The sequence below is a fragment of the Equus caballus genome, chromosome 11, assembly GCF_041296265.1.
Source record: "Equus caballus isolate H_3958 breed thoroughbred chromosome 11, TB-T2T, whole genome shotgun sequence".
Classification (NCBI taxonomy): domain Eukaryota; kingdom Metazoa; phylum Chordata; class Mammalia; order Perissodactyla; family Equidae; genus Equus; species Equus caballus.
In genome coordinates, this window is record NC_091694.1 from 49925202 (window position 1) to 49946269 (window position 21068).

Here is a 21068-nt window from a genome sequence, read left to right on the forward strand (position 1 = left end):
GTCCAAATTTCCTCTTTTTATAAGGACATCGGTCATTTTGGATTAGGGCCCATGTGACGACCACCCTTTAACTTATTTAAAGACTCTATTTTCAAATAGAGTCACATTTTGAGCTACTGGGGATTAGGACATCAACCTATGAATTTCCAGGAGCCAAAGTTGAGCCCATAACAGGTGGGTAAATCTTCCTTACAACCATAAGGCCAGACTAGAACAATAATAACAATCTATGTCTGTAAACCCCTAATTTCATCAACATCCTCTGAGGAGGGGAGGAAAGGGATATGCTCACATTCTTGATTTAATTGGGCAGACTCATAGCGTGGTATTTTACTCTTGACTCCAAGTCAAGAAATACAGGTTAAGAATACTTTTGAAAATGTTAAATGGAAACATTAGAGAAATAACAAATGGGGTATATGCCTTCCAAAGCACCAGAGAAGATAAAAAGAAAGAAGACTTAACCCACATAGCACAAGACAAAGCATCAAGGGAGCGTAAACAACAGAAAGCGTAAAATGACTCTGCCACATATATGGCTCAAAACAATTCACGCAGATATTTTAGACTCCTCTGTGAAAAAAAGTAATGTTTTCAAATTGAGCTAGTCAGAAAAATTCTGTTAACTGGTTGCCTCAGGGTCGGGGGAACGGGGTGACGGGAGATGAGAGGAAGGGAAATTACTTTCCGCTTTTGTGAAAAGATACTTTTGTACCTTTTGAATTTTATTATTGTGTTGCCAATTCAAAATAATAAATGCATAATAAAATGAGATCATATAGTATAGTGTTTTGTTAAATAGTCATTTTATATTGATAGAGAGTATATTTATAATGATTGTATAACAGCCATAAACTCTCAGGCACTGAATCATATTGTATTGAAATATATAAAGCCAAAATAGTCAGAAATACATTGGGAAACAGTCAGAAATGTAAGAGTGGTGGGAAATTGTAACAACTCACCAGTCTTTGGCAGGTGAAATAAGAAAAAAATATACAAAGGTACAAAGGTATCGAGAATCTAGATGATAATAAGGTTGATTGATTAATTAGCCGCTCATTCAACAAATATTTATAGAATGTCTATGACGTGTGCCAGGTCCTTTGCTGGAGACGAGGAATCAGCGGTGAACGTAGTGTCTCCATCCTGGAGCATTTCAAATGTTATTTATTGAACTCTGTATCTCATAAATGGAGAACACACCTTTTTCACTGCCAATGAAACATTTACAAATATTGATAAAATATTAGGCTCTGAAAGAAATACCAAATTCCCCAAACCTGAAATTGTACTGGTCACGTTCTCCAGCCACAATGCAATAAACCAGAAATCTACAAATGTTTAAGTAACAAAACCCAACCTCTTAATAACCCCAAAACAGTCCTAAATAATGATTTGATCAATGAGACAATCCAAATTGCAAACACAGATGATTATAAACAGACAGAATGTCTCGTGGCAAAACTTGAAGAATGGGCATAGATAATACCAGACGACTGAGTATTATGATTAGCTAGGCTTGGTGCCAGAGACTCATCATACACTGTCTTATATAATCTTCACAACAGACATGGCACAGCGCCCCTGTTGTAAAGTAGGCACTCAGTAAATGTTTGCTGAATGAGTGTATGCGGCCCAGAGAAATTAAGTAACTTGCCGGAGACTGCACAGCTGAAAGTAGTCAAGCTGGGACTTGCACTCAGGCCTGTCAGACTCAGTTCTCGTGCTTGAAGTTCCTGTGCTGTGTGATCAACATGCTTGATGACATATGCGGAGGGGAAGAGCTGATGATTTAGCTGGCTTTATCCAGAATCAGTTTTCTGAGGCTTTTTGCTCACCTGCTTGTTATTTCTCTCTTTCTTCTCTCTCTCCCTTTTTTTCTTTCGTACAACAAAGATTTATTGAGTACTTACTTCATACCAGGCATTGTTCGATGTGCTGGGGATTCAGTTGGGAGAAGCAGACAATAAACAAGTAAATGAATAAATACACAACTTTAGGTAGCGATAAGTGTTATGAAGAAAAACAAAACAAGTGAAGGAGATAGTCTAAGAGGTACTGAGGGCTGTTTTAGTTGGGGAGGTCAGGGAAGGGCTCTCTGAGGCAGTGCACTCAGGAAGGAAGGAAGGTTTGGGAGGAAGGGTGTTCCAGTGAAGGCAAGAGCAAGGCCCTGAGGAAATGACTGTGGCCTGCTGTAGGCAAGGCAAAGAATGGCTGAGTGGCTGGAGTTTGGTGAGTGAGGGAAGAGCTGGAGGGGTGATGTAGGGCCCTAACCCGTGTTGGTCATGGTCAGAGTCTGAGTGCTGTCACAGGGGTCATGGGGAAGCCCCTGGAGAGTTTGGAGCAGGGGCTTTGTGATCTGATTCAGGTTTTACTGTTACCCTTTGTTATGAGGAGAACAGACTGTAGAAGGGCAAGACGGAAGTAGGGAGACAGTGAGGAGGTTATTGCAGTTAGCCCGGGTGAGGGATGGTGGTAGCCTGGACCAGTGTGGTAAAGGTGGAGGTGATGAAGAGTGACCAGATTTGGGAGAGAGTTTGAAGATAGAGCCATTGGACTGGCTGAGGGGTTGCACGCATGGATGAACCCTAAGATTTAGACCCAGTGATGGGATGGGTGGTACCATTTATAAACATGAAGCAGCACAGGGAAGACAGTTAGTTGTGTGGGGCAGGAGTGGGAGAGTGAGCGTAGTCAGAGAAAAGAGGGTAGAGGATGGAGAGACTGGTAAGAGGAGGAGAAGCCAGCAAAAGGATCCCCTGGCAAGGTGGGAGGAGAACCAGGAGAGTGTGATGTCCTGGAGGCCAAGACAATGTTTCAAGAAGGGAGTGACAACTCTGTTAAATGCTCCTAAGAAGGTGAGTACTCACCATTGGATTTGGCAAGATTATCTCCAACAGGGTGCTTTCATTGGACTAGTGGGGATGTGAAATGGAGAAGAAAGGATGACCAGACATTTGGGGAATGCATTCAACATGACAGACCAAAAAACAACTAGAAAAAAGGAATTTGCAGGGTGTAGATATCATAAGAAGCACTGGTAGAAAGATGAGGAAGTTCTTTTCAGGCTGCTTCTCTTTTCTCTGTAAAATAAGAATTAAGATCACTAGCCGAGGATGGCAGGGTGTTGATGGCCACTTGAGGAGAGAGGGGTATGAAGTATTATTTCAGAGAGCAGCGGAAAGAATTGAGTAGGAAAAACCATAGGATTGTTGGGCAGTGCCAAGAGCCTACTTATGATTCATCATTACAAATCCAAAGTGAGACCTGTCAGCACAGTCGTTTATCTTTAGCCGTGCTCAGCAGCTCAGGGAAAGTCTCATTGTTGGTGGAGCTTGGTTTAATCATGCTTGCAGGGCCAGCCGGGTGGCGTAGTGGCTAAGTTCGTGCACTCTGCTTTGGTGGCTCGGGGTTTGGATCCCGGGCATGGACCTAGCACTGCTCATCAAACCGTGCTGTGGCAGGTGTCCTGCACAGAAAATGGAAGAAGATGGGCACAGATGTTAAATTAGGGCCAGTCTTCCTCAAAAAAAAAAAAAAAAAAAAAAGTCATGCTTGCAGTTTTGCAAATAAGATGGAGGAAGAAGGACAAGAGAGTTGAGATGTACACAAAGGAATGATTATAGTAATGGATAATCAGATCTAAACTGGGTGAGGTGAGATGTGAAGGCTTGAAGAGGGTAATGGACAGTGAAGATGTGGACTGGTCAATGGACTAAAGAGCCCAAAGGGTTGAAGGATTGTTGAACTGAGGGGATCAGAAAGGGGACTGGAAAGATGGAGAGTGGAGGGATGTTTGAAATCAGGAGATTGGAAGTGGTGCAGTTACTGATAATGGCAGGGTTCTAGGGTTTGGCCTTTGGAGTGTGTGGCTGAGGTGGGGTGGAGGAGATTAGAGTGCAGAGGACAAGGGAACTGAGAGATTGGGGTGTTGGGTGGACTGTCTAGGTAGATATCTTAGTCTACAAGGATGAAGACATGATTAATGGTGAAAAAGTAAATGTCAGCCAAATGCTTAAGTCCTCAGAGAAGTTGGCAGATGTTGGAAGATGCCTGTAACAAGGAGGGGTAATGGGTGATATATAGTCTGTTGTTGTGTGCTTCAAAGAGGCTGGGGTTTTGAAATTTTTTAGAAGCAACAACAGGGAGTTGCCTCACCTCAGAGTATGTGGAATGTGGGAGAAAAAACACCTCCCTCTTCAAAAGGTTGCGAGGGAGCAGTGGCTTTGGAGGAGAGCCAAGTTTCTATGAGAGCAAGAAGGCAAAGGGAAAACTGAGAGAAGAGGTTGACGATTGGGGGAATTTTGTCAACCTTAAGTTCCCGAAGGTCCAGTGAAAGGATTTGGGGCAGGGTGTGGGAGGGGTAGACATTGAACCCAAGAGCAGATGGACAGAGTCATTCGGGGCTAAGTCAAGGTGACAGTGGATGCCCTGGCAAGTGTGAACTTCTAGCATGGTGCCTACAATGAACAGAGGTGTAAGGCATGGTATCTCTTTGTGAAAGGTAGGATGTTAGTTTTAGTTGTCATCTCTGTCTTAGAATGGGTCTCTTAGGCAGTTTGCAATAATAATAACAACAACATATAACATCTATTGAATACTTACCGTGCTGAGAACTCTCCTAAGCACTTACATTTGTCACTTTCCTTCATCCTCACGACAATCCCGTTACTATCCCCATTTTGCAGGTGGGAAAACAGGCACAGAGAGGCTGGGTAACCTGCTCAAGGTCAGGAAACTAGTAAGTGGGAGGCTCGGATTCAAACTCAGGCTATCTGATCCCTAAATCTTGTTTTATAAAAAAATTTTAATAATATATTTTATTTAACCAAATATATTCAAAATGTCTTTTCAACATGTAATCAACATAAAAAGTTATTAATGAGACAGTTTACATTCCTTCCTTCATACTAAATCTTCAAAATCCAGTTTGCATTTTGTACTTGAGGCCCGTCTCAAGTCAGACTTGCCAAATTTTCCTGTTCAACAGCTGCAAGTGGTGAGTGGCACCATGTTCATTTTCATTCCTAAGCTGTGGATTTCGTCATATTCCATTCCATCTCCCGCTGGCGTGGTGAGATGGGCAGTATTCAGATGGGGGAGTAGTGGTCTTACCAGGAGCTCGTGGATCTATCTCTGCGGCCTTCCTTAAATCCTTCCATGTATTTCAAAGAAAACTTGACAGAGTGTTTCTGATTCTTTGTATGGCCAATCATCAAGGGAAAAATGACTTTCATGGCAAGCCTTTCGTATCTGTCCTGGGAAATTGTGTCGTTTTCCAGGAAGCAGTAGTATAGAGGTTAAAAGCGCATATTCTGGAGCCAGATTGCCTAGGTTTGTTTCCAGGCTACCCCTCTTGACCTTGGTTAAGTTACTTAACCTCCCATTGCCTCAGTTTCCTCATCTGTAAAATGGGGGAAAATAATAATACTGACTTGCAGGTTTGTCGTGAGGATCAAATTGATATAAAGTGCTTAGAACATAGTCTGGCACAGAGTAAGCGTTATATGAATATTTGCTCTTTGCGCTTTCCATCCTAGGCCAACAGAGTGTGGCTCTCAGAAGAGTTTCTCCAGGGTTCTGGATCTGCATATGCTTGGGTTCAAACCAGGTTTCTCTAAATCCATAACCCATGGCCTACCTTTCAGTAACTGATTGAACAATTAGGCAGAAAATCAGCAAGGATATAAAAGAACTCAACACCATCAACCAACAGGATGTAATCGATTCTTGTAGATGACTCCACCCAACAACAGCAGAATACACATTCTTTTCAAGCACTCGTGAAACATGTACCGAGATAGACCGTATCCTGGGCCATAAAACCGACCTCAGCACATTGAAGAGAAGTGAAATCTTACAGAGCATGTTCTCTGACCACAACAGACAGAAACTAGAAATCAATGACGAAAGATAATGGGAAAATCTCTAAACACTTGGAAACTTAAAAAACCCATGACCTCACTAGCAGGTGGGTACTAACTGAGGCCATTAATAATAACAACCTCTAGGCTGGCCCAGTGGCGTGGTGGTTAAGTTCACGTGCTCTGCTTCAGTGGCTCAGGGTTTCTGGGTTTGGATCCCCAGCATGGACGTACACACCACTCATCAAACCATGCTGTGGCAGCATCCCACATACAAAATAGAGGAAGACTGGCACAGATGTTAGCTCAGGGACAATCTTCCTCAGGCAAAAAGAAGAACATTGGCAACAGATGTTAGCTCAAGGCCAAGCTTCCTCACCAAAATAATAATAATAAAATAATAATAATAATAATAATAATAATAACAACCTGTAACTTGCTGGCTCTTGTCTCAACTGTGTAATGCTCCCAATGTGAAAGTGACAGCTTCCAAACCTGCCAGTTATCCATGTACCACAGCCAGTCTTTTGGGTTCTTTGGAGTTCTCAGTGCCCCCCAAAGCCACACTGTGTCCACTGAGAAGTAGGAGGAGCCCTTTCTGTGTGTGACTTTGTTTCCTGAGATCCAGGTGCTGTGCTGTGCTCTTTGTGCCCCATGGGTCCTTTGGCCTCTGCCTATGGTTCCTCTCTTGTAGACGTCAGATCTTAGTCCATAAGGCCGTAGGGGTTGGGACTCACACGCCACACAGAATCATGTTGCCTTCCTCACCCCATGCTTCTACCCAAGAACCTGCAAACTGTCTTCCTCCTTCCTTGGCCAAAAATGCCACGCAAAGCATCTCAGGTAAATCAACTCCCCAGCTGCCAGGGAGGCCCACACTATCTTGGGTCCCAGTTTGGTTTCAAGCTGGGTCACTTTCTGCTTCTTTCTTCATTTATAATAGAGAAAAATTAGAAGCTGCTTAAATGTCCAAAAGTGGGCCAGGGTATGTTACATTCATAAAGTAGCTAGTGTACAGCCATCCATGAATAGAGACTGTCTAATGACGTGAAAAACTATTCATAGCATTGTTATATTAAAAAAAAGAAAGCTAGTTAACATTATGTACAGTATGATAAAAGTTTGTAAAAATATGTGCATTCTGCTCAAAAAAACTAAACATACCAAAATGGTGATGGTAGTTATTTCTGGGTGTTGGAATTGAAGACCACTGGAATTTTCTTTTTAGTGTTTTCTGTATTTTCTAAGTTGTCCGATTCTTGCCCCCCAATTCACCTCCCTCTCACTTATCTGCCCTCTCCAGTCTGCCACCACCACTCTATTGAATACAGTTGTCCCCCTCTTATCCGTGGTTTCGCTTTCCACGGTTTCAGTTACCTGCTGTCAATCACGATCCAAAATATTAAATGGAAAATTTCAGAAATAGACAATTCATAAGTTTTAAATCAAGTGCCATAGTGAGTAGCATGATGAAATCTCACGCCACCTTGCTCTGTCCCACTCGGGACCTGAATCATCCCTTTGCCCAGCGTATCCATGCAGTAGTCATTACCCGCCCGGTAGTCACTTAGTGGCCATCGTCGCAGTGCTTGTGTTCCAGTCACCCTTACTTTAATTAATAGTGGCCACAAAGCACAAGAGCAGTGGTTCTGGCAATTCAGATATGCCAAAGAGAAGCCACAAAGTGTTTCCTTTAAGTGAAAAGGTGAAAAGTCTCCGTTTAATAAGGAAAGAAAAAAAATCACATGCTGAGGTTGCTAAGATCTACAATAAGTTTTATTACAGCATATTGTTTTATAATGGTTGTATTTTATTGTTAGTTGTTGTTAATCTCTTACTGTGCCTGATTTATAAATTAAACTTTATCATAGCTGTGTATGTATAGGAAAAAACATAGTATGCATAGGGTTCGATGCTATCTGTGGTTTCAGGCATCCACTGGGGGTCTTGGAACGTATCCCCATGGATCGGGGGGGGCTACCGTACTCTGTGTCCTTGTTGCTAAGTCCAGGGGACTCTTCTTCACTCTCATCTTACCTGATGTAAGCAGCCCCTGACACAGCTGAGCACGTGTTCTTTGTTTCTGAGCTCTCCTGGGTTCCCTGCTGCCCTTGGAACTCTGCCTCTCCTTGCTCTGACCAGCCTTACATTTTGGCCTTCACCAGGATTCTGTTAAGGCCTCTTCTCCTTCTCTCTAGGGCTCTCATCCACTCTCCTAGTTGTGTGAGTTCCATCTCACATATCCGCTGCCTGCCAGAATCTCCACTAGGAGGTCCCACAAGCATCTCCAACTTCACAAGTCCCACTCTGAATTTATTACCTTTTCTCTCATCCTCTTCCAACTAGTCTAACTTCACTCCTCTTCTTCTTGTGTCCCCACTGCGAGCAGATGGCCGTTCTTCTATCTAGTTGCCCTAACTAGGAACCAGAGGTCATCCTTCATCCCTTCAGCCAGCCCTCCCCTTGCCCTAACATCTATTCATTTGATCACCACCTGTTATTTTTACCTCCTCACGAGCCCGGGATCTCCCTGTTTCTCTCCAACATTAAGGCACCATCAGCTCTTGCCTGTATTATTACCAGAACTTCCAAACTGGTCTGTCTTCTCAGGTATTACCCTCCCAGAGTCCATTTTCCCCCCTAGTATAGCAGGAACATCTTTCTACAGTTCCCTTAGGAAATGCTGAGTGGCTATGACACCCTAGGCACTGTGCTAGGGCATAGTTATAAACAAGGCCGACAAGGTCTCCCCTTTTGTGGATTTTACTTTTTCGTATGTGTTGGAGGAGCAGGGGTAATAAACATACATAAATGATGGGCCAATCAAATAACTGTGATAAGTGCTCAAAGAAAATAAAAGAGTAATGTGATGGAGAGTGAGGGGGTAAGGGAGCCTCATCTCATCCTAAACTCCCACTATGTTGAACTTCTTGTAATTTCTCTCAGGGCTTTGCTTCCGTTTGCCCCAGGGCCTCTGTACATGCTGTCAGTCTTCTTTTCCTGGCTAACTCCTACTTGTCCTTCAAGTCACTGCTTAAATGTCATTTCTTCCAGGAAGCCTTCCCTGACACCCTGAGGGTGTCTTAAATGCCTCCTCTTTGTCTCTAAGAGTCTCTAACTCTGTCATCATCACACCAATCCCATTGTACTATAATTTTCCTGTTACTCCTCTGTTTCTTTCAGGCCTCCCTCTAAGCCAGTGGCCTCCAGATGTTTTGACCATCGTCTACCGTAAGAAATACACTTTATATCATGATGCAGCACATACATGCGTATGTTGTATATAGAAGCAAAACAATTGTTTCACACAATATTTACTCTTACTACATGTGATACGCCTAATATTTTGATTCTGTTCTATTTCATTAAAAAAGAATGCTATTTGAGGGCCTCTAAATGGACTTTACAAGCCACACAAAATCACAAAATCACAGAAGTCCACATTTTGAAAACCTGGCCCTAGACCAGGGGTCAGCAAACTTTTTCCATGAAGAGCCTGTTAGTAAATATTTCAGACTCTGCAGGCAGTATGCTTTCTGTCAGTAGTGCTCAAACCCTCCTGTTTGTATCACGAAGGTAGCCACAGACAATACATAAAGAAATAGTTGTCAGTCTATTTCAGTATAAATTTATGAACACTGCAATTTGAATTTCATATGATTTTTACATCATGAAATAGTCATCTTCTTTTGATTTCTTAGCTTGCAGACCATACAAAACCGGCGGTGGGCTGGATTTGGCCAGAGGCCATAGTTTACTGACCCCTGCCACAGCCTGGAAGCTTCCTGGAGGCAGGGACCACTACCTGTCTTTTTTCCCCATTGCATCTCTAACATAAAGCCTGTGTGCATTCAATCAGTATTTATTAAATTATTAAAGAGAGAAATTTATAAATTAAACATTTTTATTACAAAAGTACTATGTATTCATGGAAGAAAAATGAGCAATATAGCTAAACAAAATCAATAAACAAATCCTTAGTAATCCTATGGCTCGGAGGTAACCATATCCTTTCATATTTTTATCCAGTGGATGGCAGGAATTTAAGGAAGGGTTATTTTCCAGCCAAGGGAGTCATGCAAAGTTCTATTTCCCCGTAACCTACCAGGGACCTAGGCTTCTCTTTTATGGCTGTAGGGGATGTCCAGGGCGATATGAGGGCTTATCTTCATCTGGGGGTCCAGGAAGTCCTCCCTCCCTAAGGAAGTGATGTTTAGGTTGGAAAGGAATGTGTTGAGCAAGAAAGCAGGGAAGTTCCACAGTGAGAGAGTGTGATGTTTTCATTTAGAAGCAGCTGGCTGCAGGGTAGAGAAGGGGCAGGAAGTGGCATGAGATCAGCCTGCGGAGGCTGGCGGGGACCGCATTAAAAGGGCCTTGCCATCTAGGTCTAACTACCAGTTTTCAGGAACTAGAGGAGATAGATGAGCAAATTAAAAAACACCCTGAGGAAGTAAGCGGCCAGATCCAGACGTGAAGAACATTCGACAGGACAAATGATTCAGTTTCTCATTGAATCAGTGGCATGAAAATAAAAAAGAAAGAAAAGGGAGGGGGGTCTGTTATAGAATAAAAGAAACATGGCACACGTAACAACCAAAAGCCATGTGTAGATCTGATTTATTTCTTGATTAGAACAAACCAACTGTAAGAGGCATCTTTGAGATAATTGAAGAAATTTGAATATGAACTGAGTATTATAAGATATTAAAGAATAATTGTTAATTTTATTGGGTATGATAATGGCATGGTGGTTACATTTTTAAAAAACCCGTTATTAGTTACAGATGCATATAAGTGAGATGACTGATGTCTGGGGGGCGCTTTAAAACAGTCTGGAAAAAAGCTGGCGTGTGTGATATTGTGATATAAGAAATATGTATTTGGTCTCTGTCCCAGGTTCCTGGCACAAGTGTTTCTAAAACCCTTGGCATCTCCTGCATGATAGGGGTAAGAGGAGCAGCTCTTGTTAGTGATCATAAGCCCCTTTCAACCATACCTGAGTTTATGCTAATGAAGTGACTCTTACTGGGCCCCTAGATAGCTTCTGGATTATTCCGCAGGAATAACCTTCTGTGTGTCTGGATTGTGTACAGCCATCTGTGATTGTTTAATAGGGAGCTGTGGGTCCTGTATCAACCCAAGCATGTTTTTTCACCCTGCAGCATTCAAAACCAAAGATATTACCCCTAAATTAGTCACTCTCACAATCCATTTTAGTAAAGGGTCTTCAGGAAGCTGATGATACCAATCTGCAAAATGAACTCCTTCACACTCTACACCCCCTGGTTTCAGTAGTTTCTTGGTTTTGCCCTCCCCTCATGTTGACTACCTTCTTGGTGACCAGATGCTTTTGAGACTTTCTGTTGTACCTACATAACTTTTCAGTTTTTTTTTTTAAAGATTAGCACCTGAGCTAACATCTGTTGCCAATATTCTTTTTTTCTTTTTTCTTCTTCTTTTCCCCAAAGCCCCCCAGTACATAGTTGTATATTCTAGTTGTAGGTCCCTCTGGTTGTGGCATGTGGGATGCCGCCTCAGCGTGGCGGGATGAGTGGTGCCATGTCCGCCCCCAGGATCTGAACCAGCGAAACCCTCGGCCGCTGAAGCGGAACGCATGAACTTAACCGCTTGGCCATGGGGCTGGCCTCAATTTTTCACTTTGTAAACAGCTTTGAGGCTAGTGGCCGAAGCTTAAACTGCCCAAAATTTGAGCTTAGTCTAGCATCAAAGTCCAACCAGAACTCTTTTAAAATTTCATTTTAATATTACAGATAATAACCAAGAGATTATGTGTTTCACATTTTTCTTATTAGTTTGCATTTCCTTATACATCCAGTGAACCAACTCCCTGGGGGTTTGATCCAATTCTAAATTCCCCTGGTAACTTTTACCTTTAGTAACTGATTGCCGCACAGCTGCTGTTCCATACCATGGGTGACCACATGGCCACCCGGAATCAAAGGTTTCTCACCTGCTACCCTTTCATTCTTTCTCTTCCCAAACCACATATTTCTGTGAGCCAGGGCCAGTCTAGCAAATCTCACTTCTGACACCAACTATTAGCTGTTTATACTACCAGCACTTCTGTACCAAATTTGTGGGTTTTTTCCCCCCACACCCACCAATTCTCCAACTGAGTGTCCTGCAATTCAATTAATTCTGATACTAAATACCCAGAGTGAGCTTAATCCCACAAGTCTGTCCCCACTTCAGATGCCAATCACAAGTCCTGGGCCTCCTGTACTTCTGACCATGACTATAAATCAAGGGTTTCCATGACCCCTCCTCAGGTTTGATAATTTACTAAAACGGCTCACAAAACTCAGGAAAACAGTTTACTAACCACTACTGTTTATTATAAAGGATACAACTCAGGAATAGCCAAATGGAAGAGAGGCATAGGGCAAGGTATGGGGGTGGCAGGGTGGGGTGGAACTTCCATGCTCCCTCCAGGTGCACCATCCTCAGTAGCTCAGTGTATTCACCAACCCAGAAGCTCTCTGAACCCTGGTGGCTGGGATTTTTATGGAGGTTCCAGTATGTAGGCACGACTGATTGAATCTTGGTGATTAACTCGATCTCCAGTCCCTCTGCTCTCCCCATGGGTTGAGGGTTAGGCCTGAAAGTTGCAGCCCTCTAATCACATGGTTGGTTCTTCTAGCAACCAGCCCTCACCCTGAAGTTAAATAAGGGCCCACCTAGGGTCACTTCATTAGCACAGACTCAGGTATGGTTGAAAGGGGCTTATTATGAATAACAAAAGACACTCACGAAATTCCAAGGGTTTTAGAAGCTCTTGTGCCAAGACCCAGGACAAGACCAAATATATATTTGTTATTATATCACAATATCACATAGGATAATACTAAAAAGGGAAAAATGTTGATAATTGTTGAAGCTAAGTGATGGGTACATAGAAATTTATTATGCTAAGCCTCTGGGCTTTTGTATATATTTGGAAACTTAGATAATAAAATATTTATAATAAAAGAGAATGACAGAAAGACACCTCATAAGCCATACTAAGGAGGCTGAACTTGATTTTTAACTTTTTATTTTGAAATAATTTTAGATTTATAGATGAGTTGCAAAGATAGTAGAATGTTTCTATATACCCTTCACCTATCTTCCTTTCATGTTACATCTTAAATATCCATGGCACATTTATCAAAACTGAGAAATTAACATTGATACAATACCATTAGCTAAACCACAGACTTTATCTGGATTTCTCCAGTTTTTCCACTAATGTCCTTTTTCTGTTCCAGGATCCAATCCAGAATACTGCGTTATATTTAGTTGTCCTGTCTCCTTAGTCTCTTCCAATCTGTCACAGTGATGAGGATCAAGGCTGCCCCAGGGAGAAGCCCAAGGCTTCCTGGCCTACATACCATCTACATCATCCTCCGGGAAGCATAGGATGTCCTGACCTGATTCGACCTGATTTGTATCCAAAGTTATAGGACCACCCAATAAGCAGACCCCACCTGCACTGATGCCATTTTAATGATTTTTTTCATGATCTTTCCTTTGTCTTGTAAAGAATAACTCACATACCTATGCCTTATAAATTTAGCCCTACCCTCAACCCATTGCAGCTCTTACTGCCCATGGGTCCTGTCCCCATGCTACTCCATGCTATTCTCTGAATAAAAGAGCACGACTGCCAGACCTTGAGAGTCCAAGAAATCTTTCTTTCAACTCCTTGGCTCGCCAAGCCCACATCAACAGTGTCTTGGTCTTTCCTTGCCTTTCATGACTCGGATACTTTTGAAGAATAGTGGTCAGGCGTAGACTGTCCCACAATTTGGATTTGTCTGATGTTTTCTCATGATTAGACTGAAGTTATGGATTTCTGGGAAGAATACTACAGAGGTGATGTGGCTTTCTCATTGCATCATGTCAGGGAGCACATGATGTCAACATGACTTACTATTTCTTATTAACCTTAGTCACTTGGTTAAGGTGGTGTCTGCCAGATTTCTCTGCTATTTTTCCGATCCTATACTTAGTGAGAGTCACTAAGTCCAGCCCATACTCAAGGGGACTTTAGAAGTGGAGAGTCACGGAAGGTATTTAAGCAGGTAAATTGAATGTTTTAGAAGGAATATGCTGGCTGAAATGTGGAGACTGAGGTATGGTGGAGTTTGCAGTGGGACTGGGCATACACTGGTGGATGGGAGGGGCTTGAGGAGTCTGACTCAGCAGGAGTTGGTTCTTCATTGGATATGAGGGATGAGAGAAGGTGGACTCAAGGATGGCCGCCATGTTTCTAACTTGGACAGTTGGGTGGCTGGGGCCTTTCACTAAACCAAGAGGTCTGTGTGCCCCTAGGAGGTTGTACGCTTCCCCTGCCCCCCCAGTGAGAAGCCACTTTCTGCTTCTTGGTCTTGGCTTGCCTTGGTGCAGGTCCCTGAGGGTTACTGGGGACGGAAAATGACTTATCGACATATCCATTAGAAGAAGTTTGAGATTACCAAGGAGGGTCAGAGTCCCAAGTAAGAGTGGGTAGAGCCGTCGAGGGGCTGAGGGAAGCTGGAGGAAAAGAAATTATCTGAGTCCGTTTCTCCCTTCCCCGTTTAATGACCCAGTTATGAGCGTCTGACTCAGTGATTTCAAACAAGTAATTTTATTTACCGTTTCGTGTTCCTCCAACCGGCCTACTCCCCGGCCTTGAGTATTTTCGTATTCCTTTCAGAGGCGTGTTGGGGGACGGGTGGACTGCTACCTCTCCGCCCTCATCTCCGCCGGCGGGCCCCCCGCCTAAGCTTCTTTTCTCCTCGGCGCCTTCGGGCGGGGACGGGAGGAGCGGCGGGAGTTGGGGCTGGGGGTGCGGGCCTGGGCGCAGGGCGAGCCCCGTTCCCCTGCGGGGGCTTGTAGACCAGGTGGAAGATGAAGGCGTTGCAGTACCTGAGGGGGCGTGGCCGTCAAGGGCGGGGCCAAGAGGCCGGGATTCCCAAGGGGCGGGGTTTGTGGGCCCCAAGTTCCAGGAGATGAGGCTAGATTTAGGGGCTGGCCAGGCAGAGGGAAGCGGGGTCTTTTAGGGGTAGGAGGTGGGAGAGGAGTTGGAGAGATTTTGTGAGCTGGATCTAAAGAGGGGTGTGGTGGGGTTGTCGAGACCCGCTAGTGGGGCGGTGAGTAGTGGAGGCAGAGAAGGCGGGTTGTAGGGCTGGGGCGAGGAGGGTCTCAGAAGAGCAGAGACGAGGGTCGAGGTGGGCCTTTTAGGATGCACAGCCGGAGTAAGAAGTTAAAGGTCAGGAAGGAAATAAGGAGGGTCTCTGGCCCTTACCAAGGCATGCAATTGTCACCCGCTCTGAGGCGAAACGGGGAGCGGAAGGGGTTGGGCTGTGGAGGGCTGGTGCCCCCTCCTGTGGCCACCGCCATGGTCTGGTCGTCCATCACACAGCCGTACTCGCTGCTCTCGGTGAAGAAGGCCGGCACTCGGAGGGACTGGGGGTGGGGCGGGGCCTCAGACAAACTTCAAGAGGCTCCTTCCCCTCAGATACCTCCCTAGCCACGGGGATCCAAGACTGGGTTGAACACTGAGGACCCAGACGGACAGGGATGAGGGAGAAGCACCAGACAGACACAGAGAGGGGCAAGAGGACCCGTGGGCGCACCCCATGTCTGTGGAGCAGATGATGGCACGGAGAGACTTTCAGAAAAAGAGGAGGGGCTGAGCAGGAGGTGAAAAGTTCCTTTTTGCCTCATCCCTCACCTGTAACCGGGGCAGTGAGCTCAGCCAAGTGTCCTTGAGACCAAAGCCAGAGTTAAATCCTGCAGACCAAGGGAGAGCAGGGAGAAGCTGGTTCCTATGGTCTTCTTCTCTCCCACCTTCCCCACACTCATACTCCAGGCTCTTACCGATAACCAGGTCAGGCTTAGGCCCCTGGAGCAGGTGGTAGGGCCGGGCAGACACCTTGATCTGCAGGTCCCTGTGGCCCCCCTTCTCTTTAGTCCCAGAGTTGAGCCGTGCTGATACCCCAGGACCAGAACGGGCAGATACTTCGGGGCCATTCTGGGGAGCCAGGAGTGGGATGGAGAAACCACTGGAAGTTAGGGTACTGGCAGATGCATTAGGTAAGAGAGGGAAGAGGGATGGGGAGAGAGGAAGCGGAGGGCCCAATCATGATGACAGCAGGATGAGAGCCCCCCCTCAGCCCTCACCCTCTGCAGGGTAAAATGCTGCTGGTCACTCTCAGGGGGCAGGCCGTCACCCACAAACTGCAGCTCCAGGGCCACGTGGGGGAGCAAGACCAAGAGCTCCTGAAGGACAGAGAAGACAGATCTGGGTCCCACCCTGCGTCCACCCCCACACCCAAATGCCCAACCATCAGGCCTGGAGGGACTTACCCAAAACACCATGACAAGGTCAAACTCCTTCCCGGCCTCCACCACATGGATTTTCAGTGACTGTTTGTTCTGGATGTTGAGCTCAGGGACTGGGTGAGAAGCTAGCCATTTAAGAATACTGTCCTCCTCCCTCTTGTCCCCTACCAGCTCCCCCTCCTCCCTGCGCTCCTCCCCCTGCCTTGGTTCTCCTTACAGGACTGGGGCACCAGGTGGGTGATGACGTAGTACACAGTCAGTGGGTAGGTGAGAAGCACAGCCACGGGGGAGTCCAAGCTGAGGCCCCGCCATGTGTAGTAATCCTGCCAAGAACCTGGGGAGAGTGGGTTACTGGGGACCTGACCCCAGGCCTGGATCCCAACCCCTTCCGTCCAATAGCCCCCTTTTTCTCAGCCACCCAGACTGCTGGCCCTCCAGTCCCTGTCCCTACCCCTAGCTCTCTCAGGGCCCCTCCAGCTCACCAAAGAGACCTCTGGGTGGATCTGGGGGCAAAGGAGGCATCAGGGCAGGCCCATCCCCCTGGAGAAGCTGGTAGGGATCTCCTGAGAGGATGAAAAGAAGAGGAGCCTGGTGTCAGGGAGACCCCGCCTGGCTCATCTGTCTCTTCCTTCTAAAGGATGTGTATTCCCTGAGGGAGAGCCTGGAGCTGCAGCAAGAGGAAATGGGGGGTTCCCTATGGAGGGGGCTTCTGGATAGGGTGGGTGGGGGTGACTTCTTTGAGGATCGGGGAAAGGCCTGAAATGGCCCTGGTGGTGTGACTGTGGAGGGGTTCTCTGGGACCTGGACAACTTTTTTCTCTCCCATCCTTCCCTCTACGCTGAGGGGCCCACGCCTGAAGAGAGGCCCCACGCACCACCGAGAAGAAGGCTGAGGGATGGCGTGCTGCCCCAGGGGTGCCTCGGTGTGCCAGGGCCAGGAATCAGCATGCTGAGCTGGGTCCAGTAGCCACGAGTGAGGCCCCGCGAGGCCAGGAAGGCCTCCTTGTTGAAGGTTTCACTGGTCACCTCTGGAGGGGGGGAGGGGAGGGATTGAGGGCCTGGTGGCTAGGAGCTCAGACTGTAGCTCTCCTCAGCCTCTCCCAGGGACCCTGGGTCTGAGTCTGGTTCTGGTCATGGAGCCAACTAACATTTCTGAGTGTTTACAATGTAGCAGTCATCAAACCCACAGAATCCTTATAGCAGTTCCCTGGGTCTTAACTATTCCTATTTTGTTACTATTCCTATTTTACAGATGAGGAAACTGAGGCTCTGAGAAGTAGTTTGATTAAGGTCACCTGTTAGTGGTAGAGCTGGGAAGTGAGTGTTTGAATCCCTACTCCCAAATCCCTTAAGCTCTCAGGGACCCAGGCCTCAGTCCTCAGCTCCAGAGACCCTGTCTTCAGCCCTAGGGGTCTAACCCCCAGCCCCCAATACCCCACATCCAGCCCTTAATCCAGGGATCTAGACTCCAGCCCCAGGCACTTAGACTTCAGCCCCAGGACTCTGTTCCCAGGCACCAAGTCCCCAGTCCCAAACACCTGGTCTCAGTTTCCCCCACCATCCCGACCTCTTTTTGGTACCTGCGGTGTAGGTAAAAGGCAGGGTTGCCAGTTCTCCAGCTCGCTCCATGAAGGCTGCAAGCCTTGGGCACCAAAATCGGTGGCTCACATCATCTGGGCATCGCTGCCAGTCGGCCCGGAGACAAGCCTCTCCACAGTATAAGACAGCACTACACTGGGGGCTGGGATCACAGGGATGGTGGGCACCCAGTGTTAACCTCTGGAGGTCCTCTGTCCACTGTCCATCTGCCCTGCAGCTGCCCATAGGTCACGCAGTCTGTTTTTCCTTATACTCTGCCTGTAACAGCTTATTATTTTTTTTCATCTTCTTATTTCCCAGTCCCTCTCTTTGTCTGTCTGCTGGGGCCCCCACCGGCCTGTTTTCTCTCTATTTGCCTAACTATTAGGGTCTTCCTCCCTCTCACTCCATCTTTGCAGGCTGCTCACCAGGGTGTCAGCTTCACTTCAAAGCTGTGCCTGTGACAAACATGGCAGGTTCGGGCCCGAAGGGAGGCAAAGGTGAAGCCTGGCTGGGGACCCCATGTGCGCATTGGGGTCTTGGCTAACTTCACTCCCAGCCTTGGGACCAGACTCTCCAGCTCTCTGAATGGGGGTAGAGACAGCATCAGGCTGGAGGGTTCAAGAGTCCAGGCCCCCCGGCCTCCTCCCCCTCAGATAATGGATTTCTGTACCTGTGCAGCTGAGCGTCTCCCACGGTAAGCTGTCGGGGCTTTCGGGGGTCTCCAGAGCCCATGGGGCAGGTCATGCTGTGGCAGAGGAGAGCATAGGCCCGAGGAGCCAGGTTCTCTGTCCCTGAGACCCTGCCGGCACTCCCCTGGGCTCCATCCATTAGCAGGTCAATGCCCAAGATGGTGCCATGTTCATCCGTCACCAGTAAAAGGCAGGAAAGGTGCAGGGGGGCAGCCTCTGGGGAGGAAGGGAAAAGTCAGGGGTGTGGGTACCAAATTCAAATACCTACAGGGGTGAGGCAAGTAAACTAAGTGAGTAAAGGGGACTAGGTAGAGAGGGTGTGCCTCATCTCAAGGGGACAGCTGCTACATAGTACCAGCATTTGCTGCCATGTAGAAATGTGGGCCTGCTGTCAGAACTTTATGTTTTTCTTGAGAAGGTATAAATCCAGGCATCTGGAATTTTTTTCTTTCAATGTTTAAATGTTGGCTCAAACTAAAAAACAAAAACCACTGAATGAAAGGTCAATGAAAACAGCTTTTCAGGCCTGTTGGCCTGAAGGCCACCTGTTTGAGACTCCTAGCTGGGTTCTGAATAGTAGAGGAGGGCATCAGAAGGGGAGGATGCCTGGGGGGGGTGGGGGTGGGCAGGGCAGGGCCGCGCCGGGTTCTTACCACTTCTCCGTCCCTTCCTCCTCTCAGGCCCCTTTTCGTCCTCTGCCCTGTCCTCTCGGCAGCCATCCTCGCCACCTCCTGCCTCCTGCTCAGCCTCCTCTGGCTCCCCTGGAGGGTTTGCTTCCTGGGGGGTCTCGCTGCTGACAGGGGCTGGCTCCCCATCCTCCTCTGGTTCTACCTTCTCCATGTCTGCACCCTCCTCCTCAACATTCTCTTCCTCTTCCTCCTTCTCCTCCTCCTCTTCCTCCCCTTCCTCCAGGCTGACAAAGCTGACATAGGGGCTTAGGTCTCGAAGGTGGAGTGGGGGCTCATCTCCTAGGAGCCGGGCAGCCCCCAGACCTGGTCCAGGGCCTGGCTCTGCCCCTTGCCCCAGGCTGATGCCCACACTATGGTTGGGCAAGACGTGGAGCACCCAAAGGGCAGGGTCCTGGGGCAGCCTTCTGATCTGAGTCTCCAGCTGTTGCCAGCGGCCATCAACGCTGGCCGCTGCAGCCCCACGTTCTGCCACAAACTTGCGGAACCAGCCAAAGAGGAGGGCAGCAAAATCAAGGAACTCATCCCGGTATCCAGACACAAACTCCATGTCTTCAGGGGCACAGGGCCTGGGCCCAGATTAAGTAGAGGAAGGGATATATGGTGAGGGAGAGGGTAGCGGTTAGAGTTTGGAGCTGGGTCACAAAATTGGGAAGGGTGTGAGTTTAAGGGTCACAGGGTGGAGCCAACGGATGAGTGGTATGAGCGGAGAATAGGGTTTTAAGGGCTGAGGATGGGAGTTCGGGATGAGAATCGGGACTAGACTTGAAAGCGGGAGATTAGGGTTAAAGATGAGTAGTCAGCAGTCAGATAGTATTTGGGCTCAAAATTTGAGGCTCGAACCCTCAAAAGTAGGATTTGACTTGGGGATAGAGATGCGGGAGGGTTAATCCTCTGGAGAAGGGTTTAGTGAGGAGGGAAGAATTTGGGATCAGTCTCCCGGGTGTAGGAGGAGGGAATAGGAGCCGAGGCATCCCTTTGGCTTGGATCGGTTTGGCCGTGCGCCCCAGTAGACCTAGTCCCTTCTGGCCGCTCCACTACTCCGGTACCTGCAGCCGCCACCACTTTTCGAAGGTAAATACCTCGGGGCGGGGCGGTCGTGACGTCAGGGCTGCCCGCGCCCACGGCCCGCCCCTCGGTGGCCACGCCCCGGTGGTGAATCAAGAGTGAGCTGAGCGCCTGGCCAGCGCGCGAACTTTCTCGCGGGCATCACCCCGGCCATGTGACAGGTCCGGTTGCGCCAGGACCCCTACGGGGGAAGTGAAAGCGGCTCGGAGGAGAGGCGAGGTGAAGCGGCTCACCTGCATCCCCAGGTCCGCGGAGTGACCTGGGGCGGGCGCACCGGCGTCCCTGAACCCGACTGCAATCAGCCGTCCGGCCACTGGCTGCCTGTCCCGCCTCGCTCCGCAGCCTGACTTTTCTTTCGCTTTCTTTAGACATTCCTGGCCGCCCCGTCGACGAAGGCTCTGGGCCCGACGTGGGCGAAGGGGCTCCGCCTCCGGGGGTTTCCCCGCCGCGGGAGGCGGGCGGACGCGCGGGGTCCCCAGGGCTGGCCGCGCTGTCTGTTCTAGGCGGCGCAGCTTGGGGACGGAGGGCGCCGCCACCTCGCGCCCCCTCTTCGGCCGAGACTCGGTGCCCTTGGCCGCAGTCGGCCCCGGAATCTCCGGCGGAGCGGGGGATCGAGGCGAAAGCCTGAGAAATCAGCTGGACATCTTGCTCTCGAGCCTGTCTGAGAGTCAGACGGCGAGGCGGCGCCGAGATGAGGCGGCGCCGGGGACCCCTGCCCTTCGAGCTCCTGCTCCTGCTAGCGTTGCTGACTCTGCAAGGTTCGTCAGGGGCGGGCTGGGGCCCAGATCCCCAAATCCCGGGAAGGCAATGAGTGTTTGCGTGTGTGTGTGTCGGGGGGGGGGGTGGTTT

General features: G+C 47.9%; 2 protein-coding genes across 5 annotated transcripts in view; one reads left to right on the forward strand and one right to left on the reverse strand.

Annotated features, from left to right (window-relative positions):
• CXCL16 (C-X-C motif chemokine ligand 16) overlaps positions 1–21068 on the forward strand; it is a 24414-nt gene continuing 3346 nt past the window's right edge. Inside the window, exons 1-2 of the mRNA XM_001504756.7 lie at positions 1–174; positions 20588–20977. Of these exons, the coding sequence (XP_001504806.2) occupies positions 20911–20977 (67 nt within the window). The 5' untranslated portion in view covers positions 1–174; positions 20588–20910. The remainder of the gene's footprint in view (positions 175–20587; positions 20978–21068) is intronic.
• ZMYND15 (zinc finger MYND-type containing 15) lies at positions 14474–20302 on the reverse strand. 4 transcript variants are annotated; one of them, XM_001504754.5, is made up of 13 exons: positions 19119–20302; positions 18447–18681; positions 18202–18357; positions 17776–17936; positions 17071–17223; positions 16679–16759; positions 16414–16530; positions 16221–16309; positions 16035–16133; positions 15732–15885; positions 15586–15644; positions 15157–15317; positions 14474–14777 (listed from the first exon to the last, which is right to left on the reverse strand). In XM_001504754.5, exons 1-13 carry the CDS (start codon positions 19699–19701, stop codon positions 14606–14608), a joined length of 2220 nt encoding a protein of 739 aa, XP_001504804.3. In that variant the 5' UTR covers positions 19702–20302; the 3' UTR covers positions 14474–14605. The 4 variants fall into 4 exon arrangements, with proteins under 4 accessions (XP_001504804.3, XP_023509144.2, XP_070084168.1 ...); XM_023653376.2 differs by lacking the exon at positions 18202–18357 and having other exon boundaries at positions 19119–20255; XM_070228067.1 differs by lacking the exon at positions 16679–16759 and having other exon boundaries at positions 19119–20255.